At 53.3% G+C, this 20,669-nt stretch overlaps 1 protein-coding gene across 4 annotated transcripts; it reads right to left on the reverse strand.

Moving 5' to 3' along the window:
- Window positions 1-668: 668 nt before the first annotated feature.
- ADAMTSL4 (ADAMTS like 4) lies at window positions 669-11,857 on the reverse strand. 4 transcript variants are annotated; one of them, XM_065904891.1, is made up of 19 exons: window positions 11,465-11,597; window positions 8,927-9,158; window positions 8,652-8,709; window positions 8,001-8,356; window positions 7,455-7,819; window positions 7,138-7,262; window positions 6,795-6,897; window positions 5,924-6,060; window positions 5,354-5,558; window positions 4,925-5,097; window positions 4,664-4,775; window positions 4,385-4,570; window positions 4,076-4,205; window positions 3,341-3,545; window positions 2,856-3,032; window positions 2,354-2,560; window positions 2,080-2,259; window positions 1,675-1,819; window positions 669-1,524 (listed from the first exon to the last, which is right to left on the reverse strand). In XM_065904891.1, the coding sequence occupies exons 2-19, from the start codon at window positions 8,944-8,946 to the stop codon at window positions 1,388-1,390; spliced, it is 3,021 nt and encodes a 1,006-aa protein (XP_065760963.1). In that variant the 5' UTR covers window positions 8,947-9,158; window positions 11,465-11,597; the 3' UTR covers window positions 669-1,387. The 4 variants fall into 4 exon arrangements, with proteins under 4 accessions (XP_065760963.1, XP_065760947.1, XP_065760942.1 ...); XM_065904875.1 differs by lacking the exon at window positions 11,465-11,597 and adding an exon at window positions 11,702-11,857 and having other exon boundaries at window positions 7,138-7,819; XM_065904870.1 differs by having other exon boundaries at window positions 7,138-7,819.
- Between the last annotated feature and the right edge of the window lie 8,812 nt (window positions 11,858-20,669).

Genomic DNA, 20,669 nt, shown 5'->3' on the forward strand with positions numbered 1-20,669 from the left:
AGACATCCCTGAAGAATGTGTCTTTGGCTGGACATCCAGTACTGCCTTGGCTCCACCCTCGACTCCACCCCCTAGAGCCAGGCCAGGCTCCTCCTCCAGCCCTTTCTGCTGAGGGAAGGGGGGGAGGGGGAGAATAATTTCCTTTCTTCCCACTCTATAAAAAGCAACAAATCAAGAGCTTAATAGGGAAATGGGTAATAGCAGAAAAGATGAGAGGGGCAGGAAGGCAGGACCAAAGAAAGGGAACAGGAAAAAGGACCCCTGAAAAAGCAGCTGTCATTCAGCTCAGCCCCAGATGGAAAAAAAGTGCTACTAGATTCCAAGAGACTTTACAGAGGGACCCAGCCTACCAAGAAGCCCACCGTAGACGGAGCAGTTTCTATTTTGGACCCAAGGGCCCAACTCTGTACCTAAACTGGGGGAAGCGGTGACCTCTAGTGGTTGATGACCAACCTGCAGGGCCTGCGATCAGCCAGGACCCTCTGCCTCTGACCAAGGTTTCATTCAGGTCTCAGGTGACTAGGGCGCCCTCATTAGGCTTTCTGCGCCCAGACTTTCTCCATCTGGGCTCCAAGCGCTGTTCCCCTTCCCACCCTTCATTCTTATCTCACACAGCTTGCTTAGGTGGCCTGTACAGCTGGATTCCCACGAGGTCAATGAAGAGCCTGTTTCTCATTTGTCATAATCATCTTTAATAAAAATAAATTAGTTCTGGAGTAGGAACCATTTTAGGAGGTGGGGAGCAGAAGCCGGGGCTAGGCTGTCTTATTCTAAACTTGCTCTTTTCCATCCTTTGCCCAGCTGGTCCCCGCTCTGGGAGGGCAGTCTCTCTTCCTGGAGGGCAATCCCTCACCCCCACCCCTCATTAGCTATGAGAGGGAGGGATAGAGACTAGGTAAGGGGAGAAAGGGTCAGAGGACAAAAGGATGGTTTAGAGGATATGTGGCCTGAACAGGAGAAATGCGGGTTAGGACACAAAATTGGGATTAATGTGGAGGCCAGACTCTAAGCAGCTCGGATTCTCAGCTGCAAACTTGCTTTCCTCTCAGCCCAGAAAACTCTCTGGGAAACTGGCATCATCCCCTCCTGGGGGACTGTGTAACTTCTTTTTGAGAAGTGATACAGATGTATGGGCGCACACACATCCTTACGGGCCCATACACATTTGGGTGCATGTGTGCACACACACCATCACACCACCACACAGGCACAGACCCAGCCACACATCTTGATGGTCACTGTCATCTTGCCAACTTCCATCACCCCGGGGTACGTCTCTAGTGAGACTAGGACAGGCTGGAGAGCCAGAGGATACAGAGTGGGATGATTGAGGGGTGACTGATGGTGGCATGAGAAAACCACAAGGAGAGGGTCTCCTGGACCCATTTCAGGCGGGCTCTGGGGGAGATCGCTCCAGGACATGGGCACAAGAGCGGCAACAGGTGGCTGTGTAGTAGGGATAGACGCAGAGCCGGGCCTGCACCACCAGGGGGCAGTGTGGAGAGTTGTCCTTGCATTGATCATCTGGGGACAGAGGAGGCCATTGGGCACAAGAAGTCACCAACATCCATCCCGCTGGAGGCGTGCTGCCCACTCCCGCTTGTCCTTCCTAATCTCCACCCACGCCTCAGCTAACTCCGCTCTACTGGGAATGGGGGAGAGGGAACTCTTTACCAGGGCGCTGGCTGCAGGGCTGGCTGTTACAGGATCGTTTCCTGGCGGGCCGCAGGTGAAGAGGGCATCGGATGCTGAGGGTCTGATTGGCGGTCAGGCACTGGACCTCCCTTGTCTGCACGCCGCCCTGGCAGGAGCGAGAACACTGGGGAGACCCCAGCTATCAAATCAGACCTCTGCTGTGCTCCAGGCTCCTCCTGCACCCCAGGCCTCCTCCTCAGAGGAGGAGCTGGGGGGCCTCTCCTGGAGCATTATGAACCCCCACGCAGAGGGGCCCACCTCTCCTCCCATTAATTAAACTGCCCCCCCGGCCTTAGCTAGGAGGCACAGAGGGATGTACAAAGAGAGAAGCCTCTCCTGTCCTGGCAGTCCACTCTGGGTAGGGCAGGGGAGCCAGGCACTCACCGGACTCCAGGGTGTAGAAAACCACCGGTCCTGGCAGTCCTGCCCTTGACAGGGCTGCAGGGCAGGGGGCCTGGGCAGGTGGGAGCAGTTGCTGGGAGAAGTCACGTTGAACTCAGTCCCCAGTTTGGACACACAGATCACGTCTCTACGCTGAGTACCAGAGCCGCAGTCTGAGGAGCACTGACGGGGGAGACAGGAAGGGAGAGCAGAATTACTCTTACCTCCTCGCCCCCGGGAACCCCACCCACAGGCCCCTCCCAGGCGCTCAGCTCACCTCTGCCCAGGGCCCGGTATACCAGCACCATGTCACCTCACAGGGCCCCAAGCTGCAGGCACGCATGTCAGGGGGCCGGCTTCCGGGTGCACAAGTCTGCTCACCGGCTCCTGCCCCTGCTTCCTCCTGGCTTATCCCGTGGGCCTCCCCGCTCCCAAGGCAGACCACAGAACGTCTCTGGATTCCCGTCCCACACTCCGCTGAACACTGTTGGGAAGCAGAGTGTGAAGGGAGACCGGGGTGACATGGGGAGGGGAGGGGGTCAAGGACAGACACATCCTGGATTCAGGAGTTCGGGAATGCCCTGGGGGACTTTTGCCAGGCAGGGTTCAGGTCGTTAGTGTAAGTTTTTCTCCAAGTTCCCAACGTTGGCAGTGTCTAGCACACAGCAGGTGCTTGCCCAGTCAGCGTTTATGCAGCTGTGTTGGGAAGACACCTGAGAGGGTGTCGTGGGTGGTGGGGGGCACTAGGGATGTTGGGGCTCAGCAGAGGGGGGGCCCACCTTGGAGCTCCAGTCGCTGTGGAACCAGGCCGTGGTGCAGGGCCCCATGTCACAGGCCTCTCTGCTGGGGGGCCGCGGGGGCCCTGAGGCGCACTCCTGCTCACTCACTTCATCCCCGTTGTTGCCGACACAGCGGACCTGCCGGCTCCTCTGGCCGCGCCCACATCGCACAGAGCACTGAGGGGACGAGGGGCACTCAGGCCTGGGCTTCCATGGCTTCCTCACCGTCTTCCCTCTCTGGGGCTTCTGAACCAGGATGGACCTCTGACGCCTGGCTCAGAGGTTACAGGGCTTCATGGGCTGAGGAGCAGGCTGAGTACAGGGCATGTCTTAGCTGCCTTACAGTTGGAGGCTCATATGAGATCTCATTTGTAAAAGTTTCTGCCAATTAATACAGAGTTGGGAAAACTGCAGCTCTAGCTCACTGGTGCCCACACCTCCAGGATCCTCCCTGTCCGAGAGCCTCCTTGCCCGGGGCCACCCACCTGGCTCCAGGGCGAGCGAACCTCCCAGTGGCCGCAGAGGCGCAGCTGGCAGGGCTGGGTGATGTTGGGCCGGGGCAGGTGCCCACAGCGCTCTGGGGGCACTGAGGAGCCGCCGCCCCCAAACTCCTGCCGGCAGCGTAGCTGACGGTGCTGAGTGCCAGGGCCACATGAACGGCTGCAGGATGTCCACTCGCCGGCCTCCCAGCTGTGGGCAGAGGCGGGGAAGGGACAGAGACACAGATGGCAAAAACAGAGATATGTGCAGCTGCTGTGTTCAGGAAAGGGGACAACAGACTGGGAGAGGGGACCTGTCAGAGGTGAGCGGGCTTATTTAACATTTGGAGTCTGGGATCCCTTGTGGGACTCAGGGTTGTCTTGTGGTGGCTCAGATGGTAAAGAACCTGCCTGCAATGCAGGAGACAAAGGTTCGATCCCAGGGTCGGGAAGATCCCCAGGTCGGGAAGATCCTCTGGGAGAAGGGAATGGCAACCCACTCCAATATTCTTGCCTGGGAAATCCCATGGACTGACTGGCTACAGCCCATGGGGTCAAAAAGAGTTGGACAGGACACACACACACCACACATCCTCAATTGTACAAGAAACTAAGAGAATGTAGCTAGGAGACCCTGTATTGAGTGCAGAGTCCAGGTGAGATCCTACAGGTTCGAGGATGGGCCTCCCAGGGGCAACCGTTGGGTCCCTAGGACCCCAGCCCTCCCATGGGCACACTCACTATGGTGGGCATGGGGGGCCGTGGCAGGGCTCCGGGGAGGCTGGGGGCCTGGCACCCAGAGCACAGCTGCGTTCATCCAGCTCCTCTCCTGACTCTCGAGAAATGCAGAGGAAGATGGGGCGCCAAACACCTGAAGGGGGATAAAGGGAAGCCCGGGGAGGTGGGATGACACGGCATCCAGTGTCAGTGGGCCCCAGGCACTGAAGTCTGAGTTGGCACAGAGTCAAGGTGTGATGCACGCCCAGGGCAGGGGATCAGGAGCGCCAAGCCGGGAATATGGGCCAAGGGGGCTGATGTGTGAGGTCTCACCTTTCCCACAGGATGCCGAGCACTCCGAGTGTCCCACTCGTTTCCAGTATCCGGCTGGAGACCCCAGGGGTGTCCTGGGAGGGGGTGGGGCGGGCATCTGGGGGATCCTCACCTGCCGCTGGAGGGTGCCTGGGGTGCGGGCAGGGCGGGGTACTGAAGCAGGAGGGGGCTCTACCCTCAAAATCTCTGTGCAGAGAGAGTTGAGTAGACAAATTAGATGGGCCTCCTCACCCTCAGCTTCACCCTACCTCCTTCTAAGTCTGGGGGTCAAAGTCTTACCAGGCTGGAGTTGAGGAACACGGGGCTCTGGGGTGGGGTTCTCAAGGTTTGGGGGAGGTGAAGAGATGACATACTGATAGAAAACACCTGGGTTTTCCTCCTGAAAGATCATCTGGGAAGAGAGAGAGAAGGTAATGAATGTTAGGGGATGGCCAGGGGGCATCCTCCATCCTTCTGCCCATCCTGAGACCCACAGCTTCCCCTCAGAGGAAAGGCCTCCCGCAGCAGTGCAGCCTCCCCAGGGCCAGGCCCCTTGCTCACGTAGACATCCACAGGCTGGGTGGTGGGGCCTTCTGCGGACAGATTCTCCCCAGCGCCCTCCTCTCGGGGAGGACGGTTGTACCGGAAGACAGTCCCGCCGGCGGTATAGGACCCAGGGGGATCCACAGCCCAGTTTCCATTGATGATGGACCGGCCCCCAGGACCTCGAAGTGCTAGAGTGGCAGATCAGGACACGTGAGGTCATCCGGTCCTCCTCTCCCTCACTTCCCTACTGGCGGGGAACCCGCATACCCTCCCCCCCCCCCAACCTGCACACCCCCCCATGCTCCTGTGAATTCCTCATTGCCCCCACCTGGGAAGGAAGGGGAGGGGAGCCCTGACTTCACTGGTGGCTTGTTTCCTGTGCTGAATGGGGGTGTGCTGGGCAGAACCCACTGACCAGGGATGGAGTGGAGACCTAAGACTTACCAAGGTAGTTGGAGCTGGGCCGGAGCTGGGCGATCTGGAGTCGGGAGGCCCCGGCAGGAATGGATAAGATCTTCTGATAACCCAGAGAGCCACCTCGCTCAGTGAGGTTCCCCGAGACGAGGCGACAGGTAGAATCATCACCCCCACAGATGCCACAGCCATCTGGATGCCGGCCAGAGCCAAGGATGCCATCACAGCCAGGGCTCTGGGGGAAAGCAGAGTGAGGCAAAGGTGCTGGAAGCCAGACATCACTTCACACCCTGGCCTGGGCTTCTTGGAGCCTTCAGTTCACCACGGGTCTTGACCTTTGCTGTACAAGTGAGACTATTTCTTTGTCAGCACCCGCATCCCCAGCTAGCCTCCAGGAAGCTTGGACGGGCCCGGGGTGGGGGGGAGTCTTTCCTGCTGTTCACATCTTTTGCTTAGCCTCACTTGGCAGGTAAGAACCCTCCTCTCTGCCATGCCAGCCTGGTGTTCCGTCATTGTGATGATGAACAAGGAGGCGCTCTCAGAACGTGAGTAGTTATTAACACTGCCCCCTCCCCATGCGTGTTCCCCACCTTCCCTCACCAGACAGCGTCCAGCCACACAGATGTCCAGGGCTCCGGGCTGACACAGGGTCCCGTCCTGGACCTTTTGGGTGTGACGGACATAAAAGCGGAAGCCACGGGGACGGCAGTTCAGCTCACAGCGCTGAGAGCCCTGAACTAAGAGACGGGGGAGAAGGGTGCTTAGGTTCCCTGGCGGGAGGTCAGTTGGGAAAGACTCCAGGGCCCTGAGAACAGCCCTGATGTTGGCAATAAGGCATCCTGAGGTTGCCGGGGGCCCTGTGGTTGAAGGCAACGCAACAATTCTGAAAGGTCAGTTGGAGGGTTACACAAAACTCAGATCAGATCAGCTGGTATCACTGAGACCAGGAAAAGGGCTGGCAACTCTGAGAGAGATACTTGAAACTATGATCATATGAGTTCAGAGCTCAGGAGGGCTTGTCTTGGTATCAAGGTGACACAGTTCTAAAATCCAAAGGATGGTAACTTGGGAGAAAGTCATATAACATGGTCCAGATCAGTGGCACACCCCCAGCCGGCTGTCACCACCAGACAGGATCTCTCTGCCCATGCCCGGCCTCTGTCATGTCCACTCCACCTCCTGGATGGGTTTCTTCCCAGAGGAGGTCCTCTGAAGAGCACCTCTGAATGCAGCCTCTCCCAGCCCGACTCCTCTGCTGACCACCCACCACATCTGACAGCCGGGGCCCTATCTGAAACCCCCACCCCTTTCTGGGCCTGTTCTGTCTCTTCACCCCAGTCCTGGGAAATAAGGAAGACATGATGCAGAAGAAACACAAGAGCCTACAGAGGAGACAGAGAGGGCTGAGACTCCTTCCCCATCACCCCCCAATCTTCAGCCCCCCTGTCCCAAGGATGGCTAGAAACCTCACCTTCCGTGAAGGGCTCCCACTGGTACAGTTGGCCCATGAACTCCTGGGAGTCAAAGGCTGCACACTGCAGGGCCCGGGGGTCTGGTTGCTCAGGGGGGCAGGGCTGAGGTGGGGGATACAGAGGAGTCAAAGCTGGGGAGGAAAATGGGGGTGTGGGTCAGGGCTGGATTTGGGGGGTAGAGAGGAAGGTCAGGTCTAGGGAAGAGCTCCAAGCCCCCTGCCCTGAAGAGGTCAGACGCCAAGGCCCTTCTCCCTCAGGTCCAGATCTGACGGGCTAAGGACCCAGACTCGGGGTCAGGGAAGCAGAATTGGAAGTCTGGGAGGGGTCAAAGAAGGAACTCACCGCTTGGCTGCAGGCTCTCAGCTGTTCACTCTCCCCAGAACATCTTGGGACAGGGCTACTGGGAGCAAAGAGGCTCCAGAGAGGGCTGGAGTGGGGGCCAGAGCTCAGCAGAGGCAGCCAACCATCTGCATGGGGAGGGGCAGACTCCGTGAGGGACCCGTGGAGATTGCCCCCAGGTCTCCACTGCTCCCGGCTCTGCTGGCCTCGGCCCCAGGGCACAGAAAGGGAAGGATTAGGGTGTCTGTCTGCCAGCCGGGGACTGGCCCAACCCTGGGAACTTGGCCTTCTTGGCTGAAGGGACAGGTGAAAGGAGCTACCTTCTCCCGGGGATGTGGGATGAAAAGAGGGCTCTGTGCCAGAGGCCTGGGCTCTGGGGTGTGGCCCTGTGGGGGCAGGCCTGGCTCTAGAGGGCACTGCTGTCTGAGCAGCTTCGGGGCTTGGAGGTTCTGCTTGCGGGGGGAGGGTGTGAGCAGAAGGTTCTGTAGGAGACAGTTCTGTTTTCTGGGTGTGGTTTGCGGAAGATGGCTCTGTTCTCGGAGTCAGGGTTGGAAGATCTGAGGTTTGAGAGAGTTCAGATCTGGGTGGTCTTCGGGGATGCCTGCGGTTCCGATGGAGCGGCAAAGCAAAGGGCACCCTCCCATAGCCAAACATTCCTGGCTTGATGGGGTCTCGAACCCGGGACCTGAGAAGGTGTTGCAGACATGGAGTCACATCGCCGGCCATCTCTGACCCGGCCTCCCCATCCTACTTCCTAGCACTAGAGAAGCCTTTCTAAGCCCTGGATCCTTTGCTACCCTTTCCTTCATCCCAAGCCCCGCCCCTACCTCAAGGCACCGCCCCTACCTCAAAGCCCCACCCCTCACCTCCTGGCTCCTTGAGTCTCCGGAGCCTCCTCTCTCCCTAATTGAGAAGCAGGACCTCGAAAGGGGCCACCTCTTCCTCGAGGTGTTGGCCTGTATAGGGGAAGGGTTTCTCGGGAAGTCTGCGGTCTGGTGCCCTGACCCCGGGGAAGCAGGGCTTCTGGATGTCTTGGGGGCCTGGGTGGAAGGGGCAGGCCCTGGTGGAGTTGAGTTGTCGGGAGCTGACATGTCCGGCTCCGGCGCTGTACCCCAACCCCGCAGGGCTGGGAACAAGAGGCCCACTGGTCCCAAGGACCCCAGACCCCTTCAGGGCCCTGGCCCTCCTCGGGGGGTGTCTGAAGAGACTGTCCAGACAACACCTAGGTAGACAAAAAGTTCAGACAATATTAGAATGATTTTCGAGGGAACTGTACTGAATATCTAGTCGACGCTGAGGCTTGGGGCAGTTGTTACTGACCCAAGGTCATATTCAGTAGCAGAGGTGGGACTTAAAGTGATATGGCAAGGAGTTAGGGAGTTGGAGAGGCTGGAGGGCCAAGTGTGAGAGAAAGGGGCCAGGGCTTATCAGAGGCCGCAGAAAATGCAAATGTGGTCTGGAGACAGTGGGTAGTGGGGAGGCAGAGAGATGAAAGGATCGTCTAGTCCTTGGCTCACCTCCTGATCCAGGCAGAGCTGAGGGAGGGACAGAAGCAGCATCAGACACAACCGGGGCCTGCAAACCAAAAGCAGGAGCGAAGGGATCAGACAGGAGCCTGAGGAGGTGTTACACCAGGCCCCGCCCCCAGCGGGCTCCCCACATCCAGATACCAACTTCTCAGAAAGCAGAAGTTACTCATCACTTCCCCCGACCCCTCCCAGAGAGGTCCTTTCCCAGACTTCTACAGACTGAGAGTCAGTCATTCCCTCCACCATGGCCCCCTACCGCTTACCTGCCCGCCCACTTCTCCATCGCTCCTCCCTTGATGGCCCTGGGCCCAGGGAGGAGGGGACCGGAAGTAAACACTCTACTGTGGCATCTGGGCTTCGGGTGGGGGTTGCGCTCAGTAAGGACCCAAGCCTGGTCCAGTCTCCGGAAAGCTGGGGATTGGGAGGGATGACTTCTCAGAAGGACATCTCAGAGTGAGAATGGAGGGGTGACGATTGGCCCATCCCTTAATGATCCTAAGGGTGAGAGGGAAAAGGAACACTGCCTTTGTCCATTCACCCAAGCTGAAGGGGTGGAGGTCTGCCCTCAGCCTCCCAACTCAGGCGCAGTCCCCTCCCTCAGCTGCAGGAACTTCTCAGCTCCTGTATCCTAACCAGTCACTGTCTCTAGGCCAGCTCAGACTCATGCATCTTTCTTAAGAGGGTTGAGGAAGGAGGCTCAGTGAGGACTTTCCAGACATCCTCTCTGAGCTGCTGACTGGAAGCCCCCTAGGCTTTCCATTCCCACCTGCCTCTCAGCCTTTTCTTGCCTTCTTAGCTAATAAGCTCTTTCTGGTACATTCAGACACAACTGTGCTTGTCTCAAACTTTTCAGCCAAGGGATAAATTAAATGGGCTGATGGTTTAATCTCTAGAGAAGCAGATGATTTTTCCCAGTGATATTTAACTTCCCTCCAGGGGCCAGCCTCCGGCAGTGGATCAATGAGACCTTCCTTCTGGCAAGACTCTGATGGCTGGGGGAACCTGGGAAGGGGAGATGCAGCTAGAGATGCTGTTGCTCCCCAGTCACTCATGGGTCTATCTTCTGAAGAGCCAGGAAGTCCATCCTGAAGTCTCAGCTTGATCCCTGGAGAAGTGGAGCTTGAAACCCTCCCCTGGTCTAAGCCTGGCTCTCCCATGGCTCCCCCTGGCCCTCCAGTCCCTTCACAATGAGCCCTTCCCACCCCCACTCTTCTTGCTGCTCTCAGCTCTGCTTTCCAGGAAAAAAAAAAATGTTTCTGTTGGATCTGAAAGGCACCCGGGAGAGGAATCCAAGGAGCTAATGCCGAGGTGGGCCAGCTCAGGGGCAGGAAAATGACAGAGGGAAGGGCAGGAATGTGCTTGGAGGTAGCAAATCCATTCCCCCTCACCTCCCTGAGACCCCAGGGCTTGGGAAGTTAAGGGAAGGATCACAGTGGTGGAGCCTGTGCCTGAAAGGTCTCCTCAGCTCCTCAGGGTTGGGAAGGGGGTTACTGATGGCTGCTCCTTCCCTTGGCTGGGCTGACCACTGAGGTCAGCAACTCCGCCCTGATGAGGAGGCGGGTAGGGGCTCCAGAGAAGGGCCAACATTCCACCCAAACCTTCAGCTTTCATGCCTGACTCCCTTCCTGGTGGTTGAAGGGCAGGAGATGGGAGGATGGTCACTGCCACTTCTTGCTGCTGGGTCCCCTCTCCACTCCCTCTGCCTCTGCTTCTCTCTGCTACCCCAGGCCTGTGTCTAGCTGTCTCTCTCTATGGGTCTACCCAGTACACATAATCCAGTCCTGAGCTGGGTTTGGCTTTGGCAGCTCCCTGGAGAAGTGAGGGGTGGGGGGTGGGGTGACGTGAGCTCCTGGGGCCAGGGCCAGGCCTGGCTCTCTCTCTGGAAAAGTCCTACCCCACCCCCTGCATAGCTGGGCAGGGGGCCGGCGCACACACACACACACACACACACACACACACACACACACACCCATTGCAGAAACAGATACACATTTGTGGTTTCCAGTCTTTTCATGTTTTTCATGTTTCTCATCTGGTGAGTCTCGCTGTCCAGAGTAAAGAAAAGAGAGGTCAGACAGAACTGGTCATTCTTGGGCCAGGCTGACACTGGTCTAGACAAACCTGGGCTCCTCCCTGCCACAACTCCACACTGGCCAGTGGAGACCAAGGAGGAGTGACCTGGGCAGAACTAACCCCTTCACCCCCACCTCTGGGGACAGTGGCACTGAGGGGCAGGGTCTGGGTCAGCAGGCCCTGGGGCTGGCTGCAGAGCCCCTATCTTGGCGAGAACTCCTTGGTCCTCCTTGTGCCATCCTGGGTCCTGGAGGCCCATCCCAACAGGTGTCCTGCCTTTCTAGTCGTCAGGCTGAGCTGGATTCAGGGCACCCACTTGCATCCCTCCCAGCGGCCCTGTCCCCCAACCCAGGACGGAAGCGGATGACAGGGTTGGGGGGATGGGGGGAGAAACGCATCATCCAGAAATACCTTTCCAGAGGGGAAGGGCAGGAGGTGCCCGGCGCGTGCCGGGAGCTCCTGAGTATGTTTTCCAAGTTTATTCTGTGTAGGAATTTTGGCTGATTCTTCGTCCGAGTGATGGGGCCCGCGTTCCAAGGGATCAGAACCCCCTCCCCAGGAACTGGATCCCAGAGACTGGAAGATCTTCCGAGGCTATAAAACTGGGGCCGGGGTCGTGGCTGGGGCAACCGCGGGGCTCAGGGAACCGGGACGGCGCGGGGCGGGTGGTCTAACCGGACGGGGGAGAGAGGGCGACCGGGGCCAGGGGTCCCAGGGAAGATCTGTACCTGCTCTGCGCGGCCCCGGAGGCCAGCTAACCCCTCTGCGCCCGGGCGCTCCCTCCAGGCAGCCTCGCTCCGCGGCGGCCACTGCGGCCCCTGAGCCGGGCTTGGGACACGGCCGCCTCCGGCCGCGGCTCCGCCCCCGCCCCGCCCCCGGCCCGCCCGCCCGCCAGCCCGCCCGCCACGCGCCCAGCGGCAGCCCCCCGGCGGCCCCCGAACCCCTAGCCCGCCAGGGCCACCCACCCTGGGCTGCGGGCCTTGGCCACTCCCGTCCGGCACCTGCCGACCGCTCCAGGGGGGCGAGGCCGAGGGGGTCCCGGCCGGGTTCCGAGGGAGCCATCGCCCCAGGGCTGTCCCCCGACCCGGCTGGGGCTCGAGTCTTCGGGACCCGGGTCTCCCGACCGGCTCCGACTGGGCGGTGCGAGCGCTGCGCCTGCCCAGGCGGGGCGGCCGCGAGGGGCGCCAAGAGGTTGGGTGGTGCCGGTACCCGAGCGGCGTGGGCGAGCCCCGCGCCCTACATCGGGTTGTTGCTGGGCCGAGATGGTCAAGCCCGACCTCGGTTCCGCGTTGATCATGGCCCTCTCCACTACGCAGCCTCCCGTGCAAGCTCAGTTATCCCTGCCTCTCCTAAGTTGGACTGTGAACCGTGTGGTTCTGACTGCTCATGGACCTTCTAAGCCTCGGTTTCTTCATCCATAAATATGGGGCGTAGCGGAAGGAATGCGCTGATTTAGGAATCAGAGGATCTGGATTTGAATCTCCGCTCTGTGATCTTGGATGAATGCGTCAACTTCTCTGTGCTGCAGTTTTCTCATCTGTAAAATGGGGTTAATCTGACATATACGAATAGGCTTGGAGAAATGTCTGCCTAGTTACTTGTTGGAAGACTACAACCCAAACTCGGAATTGGGGGCAGCAGCTGGGGAGGGGTTCGGAGAGGAAAACAAAAATATAAGCTTTCACTTTTTTACTCTATATGCTTATATGTTTTTGAATGTTTAACCACAGGCATTATCTGTTTTTAGTTATGTTAAAGAAAGAAATAATACACGTAAAATGACAGAGTAGATAAATAGTCATTATTTTTCTTGTCACCACTGTTTTTAAAGTTTTATTTGCCGTTTGTTCATGAACTACAGTCATGTATTGTTGGGTCTACTCTCAAATATTTGAAAGGGTTTTTTTTTTTTTTTTTTAGGTGACTTGTCCATATTTTAAAACCAGGATATTTCATAACTTCTCTTGAAAAACAAAACCCTAAAAATAGAAGCTCTAGCAACTTTGTCCTGCATCCCCACAAAGTAGCAGGGTCTCTGGTGTTCCCACCTAATACATGCTGAGCACTTTCTACACTTGATGCGGAGGGCACAGTTAGAACAACCTCTGGCCTCAAGGAGTTGGGTCTAGTTGGAGACAGACTTGGGAGGTCTGGACTCAACAGAAGCAAATGTTATCTCAAGAGATGAGGAAGTGAAAATATAAAATGTTTTTATGTATAAGAATTATATCTTTATTTGAACTTTAACATCTATATTTTATTATAATTTATAAATTATATAAGTTATATAATAAAATAATTTTGTTATGATTTATTGTTTTTTCAATAAATCCCTAAGTTCTCTCAAGACAAGGACCATTTAGGCCACTTTGTGTTATCTCTGTTTTTTCATCTTTTGTATTTCTGTTTTGGTTTTTGTATTTGTAGAGTTAATAGAAATATTTGGAATGAAACAGAACAAACAGATGAGTCCCAGGTGCCCAGGCCTGCTTTCTGATGTTTTTTTTTTGCTTTCTGACTTTATTTTTTTTTTTTTTTTTTTTTTTTTTTTTAATATTATTTTATTAGTTGGAGGCCAATCACTTTACAACATTTCAGTGGGTTTTGTCATACATTGACATGAATCAGCCATATAGTTACATGTATTCCCCATCCCGATCCCCCCTCCCACCTCCCTCCCCACCCGACTCCTCAGGGTCCTCCCAGTGCACCAGGCCCGAGCACCTGACTCATGTATCCCACCTGGGCTGGTGGTCCGTTTCACCATAGATAATATACATGCTGTTCTTTCAAAACATCCCACCCTCACGTTCTCCCCCAGAGTTCAAAAGTCTGTTCTGTATTTCTGTGTCTCTTTTTCTGTTTTGCATATAGGGTTATCGCCACCATCTATCTAAATTCCGTATATATGTGTTAGTATACTGTAATGTTCTTTATCTTTCTGGCTTACTTCACTCTGTATAATGGGCTCCAGTTTCATCCATCTCATTAGAACTGATTCAAATGAATTCTTTTTAACGGCTGAGTAATATTCCATGGTGTATATGTACCACAGCTTCCTTATCCATTCATCTGCTGATGGGCATCTAGGTTGCTTCCATGTCCTGGCTATTATAAACAGTGCTGCGATGAACATTGGGGTGCACGTGTCTCTTTCAGATCTGGATTCCTCAGTGTGTATGCCCAGAAGTGGTATTGCTGGGTCATATGGCAGTTCAACTCAGGCCTACTGGGTGGTGGTTAAACTGGCAGGGAACCCCTGAGACTCCTGTTCTTTTGTGGGGTGCAGGACAATATTGCTAGATCATCTATTTTTAAGTTTTTATTTCTCAAGAACCATTATTAAGTATCCTGGTTTTAAAATATTGGCAAGTCACTAAAAAACAACTTTAGGACAACACAAGTATAACCTAAAACTCGTGGATCATTGCTCAGATTGGTCTGCAGGCCTCAGGTTTGTACCTTTCCTGAAGACATCTTCAGTCTTGTTCTCCTGCTCCCAGAGCTTGGGAAGGTAATGGGTTAATGCCCCCTCCCCATCTGGGTGGTTTATTTTGGGACTGCTGTTAACAAGTCCTAATTCAGAGGCACATTTATAGTCCTGGATTTGGAGGGGAAGCCCCTTTGCTCAGACTTTAGAGAACAATACTGATGATGAGATGCTCAGCCCACAGGGCAGAGGATATTTTAGGTCCAAGGACTTTTTGTGCCCCCAGGTCATATCCCAGCAGCACTCACTTATCTACCAGGGGGCAAACTGCAGGACCAGAAGGTGTGACCAAAGACAGCAGAATGGGAAGGGAGCCTGGGAGGAGGGAAAGGTCTGCCTTTGACATTTGTAACTGAGGGTCAGAAATAGACCTTTCCATTAAGAAGTGGCTGCTGACCAAAGAGCTCACGAGATTTATTACAGCTGTCACCTCCCAGGACTTGGTGGTCTGAAAATATTGTATTAGGGAAGGAATTTCCTATGCCTCAGCAGTGTGCAAAGTGCCAGATAAAATTTGTGGACACTGTCTCAAGGATAAAAAGAAATTTCTTAAAAGATTATGCAATAAGTAGATGTTCACCCCAAAGTACCTCTAGGACTGTGGACAAAAGAGGGGATAGGCAAGTATTTGTCTGACTTTGAGTATAACAGAGTGACTTAATAATAATAATATAGTTAACATGTTTCTGAGGGCTCCTCTTGTGACTCAGTGGTAAAGATCCCACCTGCCAATGCAGGAGATGTGGGTTTGATCCCTGGGTTGGGAAGATCCCCTGGAGAAGGAAATGATAATCCACTCCAATATCTTGCTGCCAGGGAAATCCCATTGACAGAGCGGCCGGTGGGCTACAGTCCATGGGGTCACAAAGAGTCAGACACAACTGTGGGACTAAACAACAAAACATATAGCACTTACTACATGTGCCGGCCTCACTGTAACGCATTTAGAAACAAACATACAGAGAATTCCAGGGACTCAGTTTCCAGCCCTGGCCCCGGTCGAAGAACTGAGATCCCATAAGCCTAGGTCCTCCAAGCACTGGGGTACAGTCAAAAAGAAAGAGAAACAAAGACATAAAGAGAAATTTGGTAATTTCTCAGTGAGAATCTATTACCTGTTTATGTTGTGTACAAGTGAAATTTTTGAGAACTATAGCTGAATTTATTTAATAATTTTTTCTGGTAGTAGATTAAAGAAGTTTTATTTTTGTTGAACCGAGTAACATTTTAAACTCACACTTCCTGTGAGATGTTGTCCCTACTCCAAGACAATGCTGATGCCAATACCAATATGTGTAGGTGGCGTCCGGAAATTAGTGTGAAACTCTTGGTTTGTGGTCATAGCACCCATTTTCAGAAAGCCTAGTGTGTTGGCCTTTCTGCCTCTGGGAATCATGGTTTGCTCAACTCCTTTGTTCCAGAAGAGCCTCTCTATTCCCAGTTGCTACACACCAGGCTGGTCTCCAGCCGTTGGTTCCCAGTGTCCTGTCACATTGTTCTGCACTGTTTTCTTTCACTAATGCCCTTCTTCTGACATCGGCCTAATTAGCTCACTCCCCACAACAGTTATGAGAACGGACTGTTGTGACCTGTTCACTACAAGGAAGCTGGAGGTGGGGACCGCCTGGTCATGTTTACCTTTGCATCCACCGCCTTGCCTTGCACGTAGTAGGCATTTAATAAATGCTTGTGGGATGAGCCGTGAACGAGAAATTGTGATCTCTGCCTCAGCTCTGGCCAGATTCCAGCACTTCCTGGATGCTATGTCAACTCATTTTGGCTGAGCTGGCGCTAGGCTGATGGAATCATGAAGAAACAGGATATGACCCGCTTGGTAAAATGAGGTCCAAGACGAGGATAGGACATTCTGGTCACCAGTTCACTGCTCCGGAAACATTCAATTTGATCAGAAACTTCCAAAGCTAATATTCTTTTGAATTTGATTTCCATAGTTCAATCTTTTAGGGCCTGTTAGGCAGGTTCTGGGGTCCTTGTTGACAGAGGTTGCCTTGGTACCGCCCTGAGCCATGTGTCTGTCCATCGGCATTTCAAACACAGGAAGTGTTCAGTAAATGTTTATGGAGTTGAATGAATTGATCAAACATAACCTTGGCAGCCATTAAGTTTACAAAATCATCAGTACTTTGACAACTATGTTAAGCGGTTAGAACTCATATGTACATCTTCTCACTTGTGTTTGGGAAACATGGCCATAAGATAATTTCTGGGTTAGACCTCCAGCAGGTTTGAGAATATTCATTCTTTGCTAAATTGGGAAGATCTTCAGATATTATTCTTCCTCTGTTATAGTCTTAGCCTAACCAATTTATAGATTTAATAAAATGATACCCATCACCAGGGATGGGGAACAATTAGCCAGGACACTTCCTCTGACACAAGCCTCCACTTACTCCTGTCCTTAGGATCTCGGAGAACATTCCCAACAGCCACACTCCCCTCAACTACTAGGGCCTGTGGGGGCCCAGGGCAGTGGGCAGTCTCAAAGTCCTTGTTTGTGCTGCCACTGAGGCTGCTGCTGCAGCAAGATTCAGCCCTGGGTTGTAAAGAGATTAAGTGCGGAAGAACCAGCTCTGATGCAGATTCCATCGAAGTTTTGCCACTTAGTAATCGGATGACCTTGGGCATGCTAAGTTTCTGGCTTCTCAATTGGAGTAACAGCAATACTGTTTATGTTCTTCATAGATTATTATAAAAGCCAAAATAAAAATAACAGCATGTGGGGACTTCCCTGGTGGTCCAGTGGTTAAGAATCTCCCTCCCCCCCCAAAATAATCCGCCTGCCAATGCAGGGGACAGGGGTGTGATCCCTGGCCCTGGAAGATTCCGCATGCCTCAGAACAACTAAGCCTGTGCAGCAACTACTGAAGCCCACTCGCCCCAGAGCCTGTGCTCCACAACTAGAGAGGCCACTCAATGAGAAGCCCAAGCCCGGCAATGAAGAGTAAACCCCTGCTCACTGCAACTAGAGAAAGCCCGTGTGGAGCAAAGAAGACCCAGTGCAGCCATAAATCAATAAATAGTAAGAGCATGAACCTGCAGAGTCATATAGAAAAGTCAGCCAGCATTATGATTAATGATACGTTTTAAATTTTATTTTAGTTGATGTGAATCAAAATTGCACTGTGTGAAGACTTAGACCTGCCCCTTTGTGATGCTGGCGTTCTGTGCTCTCTCGGAGCCCAGCAGGATTCAGCAAGGATTCACCAGTGACACAGCATATGTTAAATGTGTTCTCACAGCAGGTTGACAACAGTGGCCCAGCCTCTGTGCCAGGGATTGGGGGAAAGATCATGTTGCTGTCTGGGCACAAACTATCTTCCTTACTAAGAAATCTGGCAGCAGATGGGCGACCAGGACTGAGTTCTGTGATGTCCTCCCAGCTTGGCAGGCTCCTTGTGCCTTGCAGTTCCTGGACCAGAAGGTGAGGTAGGCTGGCACAGATCCAGCAGCTGCTAAAGGCAAAGATGCACTGGGAAGACATCGTCCCAGTATCACAGAAAGAAGGGCAGTGCTTGGGGGAGGCGGGGTGAGGGTTGAGGCCTCTAAGCATTTTGAGAAAACAGAGAAACTGATTGTTTTGTTCTGGAGTCTGGAATTGCACTTAATGTACTGGCCACACATAGAACTATGACCAATTCCAAGATCAACTGCAGATGTGAATTAAGAGCAGGAAATAGTGTATTTTGTCCCAAGTAAGAAAGGTGGCAGAAACCCATCTTCCCGCCCCAAAAATGCTCCTGCAGAGAGAATAAAGGTCCATGTAATGATTGGACCCAATGTGCAACCCCTCACCTGATTCCAGAAGTAAATGAAGAACTTCTCCAAGCAGAGCAGAGGTGTACAGAGAGGCAAGCTCTGGAGGTGATGAGAGTCCGTTTGTGATTTGAAGAGGGCGTCCCTTCAAAGTAACAGAACAGAGCCAGGAAATCAGGGGACATGCTGGACTCTGCCGTCCAGAATTTAAGCAAGTTATTTCTCCCACCTGAGCCTTGATAAATGGCTTCTTTCTTTACTGCCTTGTCACTGGAGACTGAGGATTCCAATCTCAGGTCTGCCCTAAGGAAAGGGCCGTGGTAATTCTTCCCACATGAATCTTGCTCTCGTGCTTAGAAGTTTCCCAGACTTTCTAGAGAAAGCCAGATTGGTGTCAAATTAATTTTGACAGAGTGTGCTGAAGGCCTAAGAAAGGCAGACATAAAAGGGTAGGAATCAGGGTACAAAACTCAAAACTGCGGCCAGAGAGACAGGCAGGGCAGCCAAAGGAGAGGCAAGAATTTCGTACATACCAAGGACTTGAAGTCAGAAATGGAAGGGTCAGAACTTGCCGTGAAGGAAACACAGTCGAGGTAGGAGGGAGGGCAGGCTTGCCTCTCTGACCACAGGCCCAGGCCCACCTCAGAGACCTTGAGGGCCCTGTGTGGACAAGCAGGGGCCACATCGGCTCCTGCTGCTGAAAAGGGTCTCCCTTCTCTGCTCAAAGCTTCCCTGATCCTGCAGCTTCAGGATCTAGTCCAGCTCCTGGCGTGGCATTCAAAGCCCCTCCAGCTTCACCACCCCCGAACAGGCCAAGCCTGCAACCAGGGCTTCTGTGCCTCCTTGTCTGACATGCCCACTCCCATCCATCTCCTCTGAGCTTGAAACCTTCCACGCCACAGCTCAGCCTATGAGTGAGCCTCTCACCTCCTAGGATCACCTCTGTCCCTCTCTCTCCTTGGTCCAAAGCCCTGGCCCTGGCAGCTCTTGAGGCCTGGGGGCCTCACACTTAGATGTGTCTGATAATTGCCTGCGGGGATATTAAAGTACAGGTGTCTGATCCCCAATCTGGGTGATCTCGTTCCTAAGCTCCACAGGGGTTTTACGAACACCCACAGGCAAGGCCAGTCAGTCTGAACCACTCTTTGGGAAGTTTGCCTGTGAACCAGGTACTCTCTTGAGTCCTCCAACCCAGGTATGCAAGAACCATCCTTCGTTTCTTAATAACAACCTCATTTCTGTTTTAAGGCCCCCCTTCCCCTGGTGTGATGGAAACTTAATCTGTCAGTTTAGGGACTTCACACCCTCACCTGCAGGCACTGGGCAGTCACGTTCTTCCTACCAGGATTGTGCTGATGATGGACAAAATATTTATTCACTGAGGTGAAGCTGACGAATCTCCAGGAGCAAAGGCCAGTTCCTCTTCCTTGCTCTTGCTTTGATGTAGCAGGGTCACGCTCTCCCAGTGGAGGGAAGCAGTGGATGCCTGGCAAGACTAAGGACAGGTGAGCCTATGGCAGTCGTGACTAGAATCCAGTGAGAAGGGAGAGTCGGGAATGGGTCCACTCTGTTTATTTAAAACTGACATCTTTGGAACTTAAGGTTCAGGGCTTCCATTGCAGGGGGCGGGGGGGGGGGGGGTGTTGATCCTTGTTTGGAGAACTAAGATCCTACATGGGGAAAAAAAAAACTGATTAGGACTAATCTTCAAAATCCTAGAGACATCTTTACTCCTTTCCTTTATTCCAGAATAGTATGGGACTTTAGAGGTCATTTTGCCCAGTCCCTTCATTTTCCAGGTGAAGAGATTGTGGCAATTTTTGGCAAGTCCAGAATTAGATTCCCAGATCGTGTCATGACCATGAGGTCTGTCCTCCTAGCCCAAAGAATTCCTGTCCTTCACACAGTTATGTGTCCTCATACATTCTGGGGCCACCACCTGTCTAAGCTCTCCTCACCTCCTGCATGGATCACAGTGACAGTGACCTTACAAATGTGTGATACTTTGCTTCTGGCATCCATGGAATGCCTTCTCTGCTTATTCCCATCCCTCATACCCAGCTCATCCTCCAAGGTCACTCAAAGGCCACGTCTTCCAAAAGCAGGTGCTGGTCTGACACGTCCTTTCCTCCTACAGCCACATTCAGCACCACACCCCAACCACTTATGGCAGGTGAGGCGGGAGGCAGGTGCACCTTACACTATTAGTTTATATCATGTCGGGAATTTATAATCTAATCCATGTATCATTAGGTTTATAATTTTATAATGATAATTTACATGTATTTATAAGTCTGTTATAAATGTAATTTGTTAAATTCCCAAGAGTAGGGGCTTGCCTTACTCTTCTTGGTTTCCCCTTCAGGGCCTGGCGTTGAGGACCACATGGTAAAATTTCAGTTGCTGCTGTGTGGTGTATGTTAATAGGAGAAACTTAGCAAAATACTTAGAGGAGTCCACTCTTCTAAGTCCACACTTGAGCCACTGGCCCAAGTGAACTGGGAACACCAACTGAGAAGGAAACATTTCTGGGGTGATTCCTTGGTGGCTCAGTGGTTAGAGTCCACACTTTCACTGCCGAGGGCCCAGGTTTGATCCCTGGTCAGGAAACTAAGATCCACAAGTCGCATAGCACAGCCAAAAAAAAAAAAATCTGGAGTAAGCAAACT

Source organism: Muntiacus reevesi, chromosome 1, assembly GCF_963930625.1.
Source record: "Muntiacus reevesi chromosome 1, mMunRee1.1, whole genome shotgun sequence".
In the NCBI taxonomy this organism is placed as follows: domain Eukaryota; kingdom Metazoa; phylum Chordata; class Mammalia; order Artiodactyla; family Cervidae; genus Muntiacus; species Muntiacus reevesi.

What these genes read in the sequence shown, in the direction of transcription:
- ADAMTSL4 (XM_065904875.1), bottom strand. Translation starts at nt 8,946, where the DNA reads ATGGAGAAGTGGGCGGGCAG. An exon ending in GCCCAGCTCCAACTACCTTG is followed by an intron (nt 5,098 to 5,353) that starts GTAAGTCTTAGG and finishes CTGCCACTCTAG; the next exon opens with CACTTCGAGGTCCTGGGGGC. An exon ending in ACAGCGACTGGAGCTCCAAG is followed by an intron (nt 2,561 to 2,855) that starts GTGGGCCCCCCC and finishes GCTTCCCAACAG; the next exon opens with TGTTCAGCGGAGTGTGGGAC.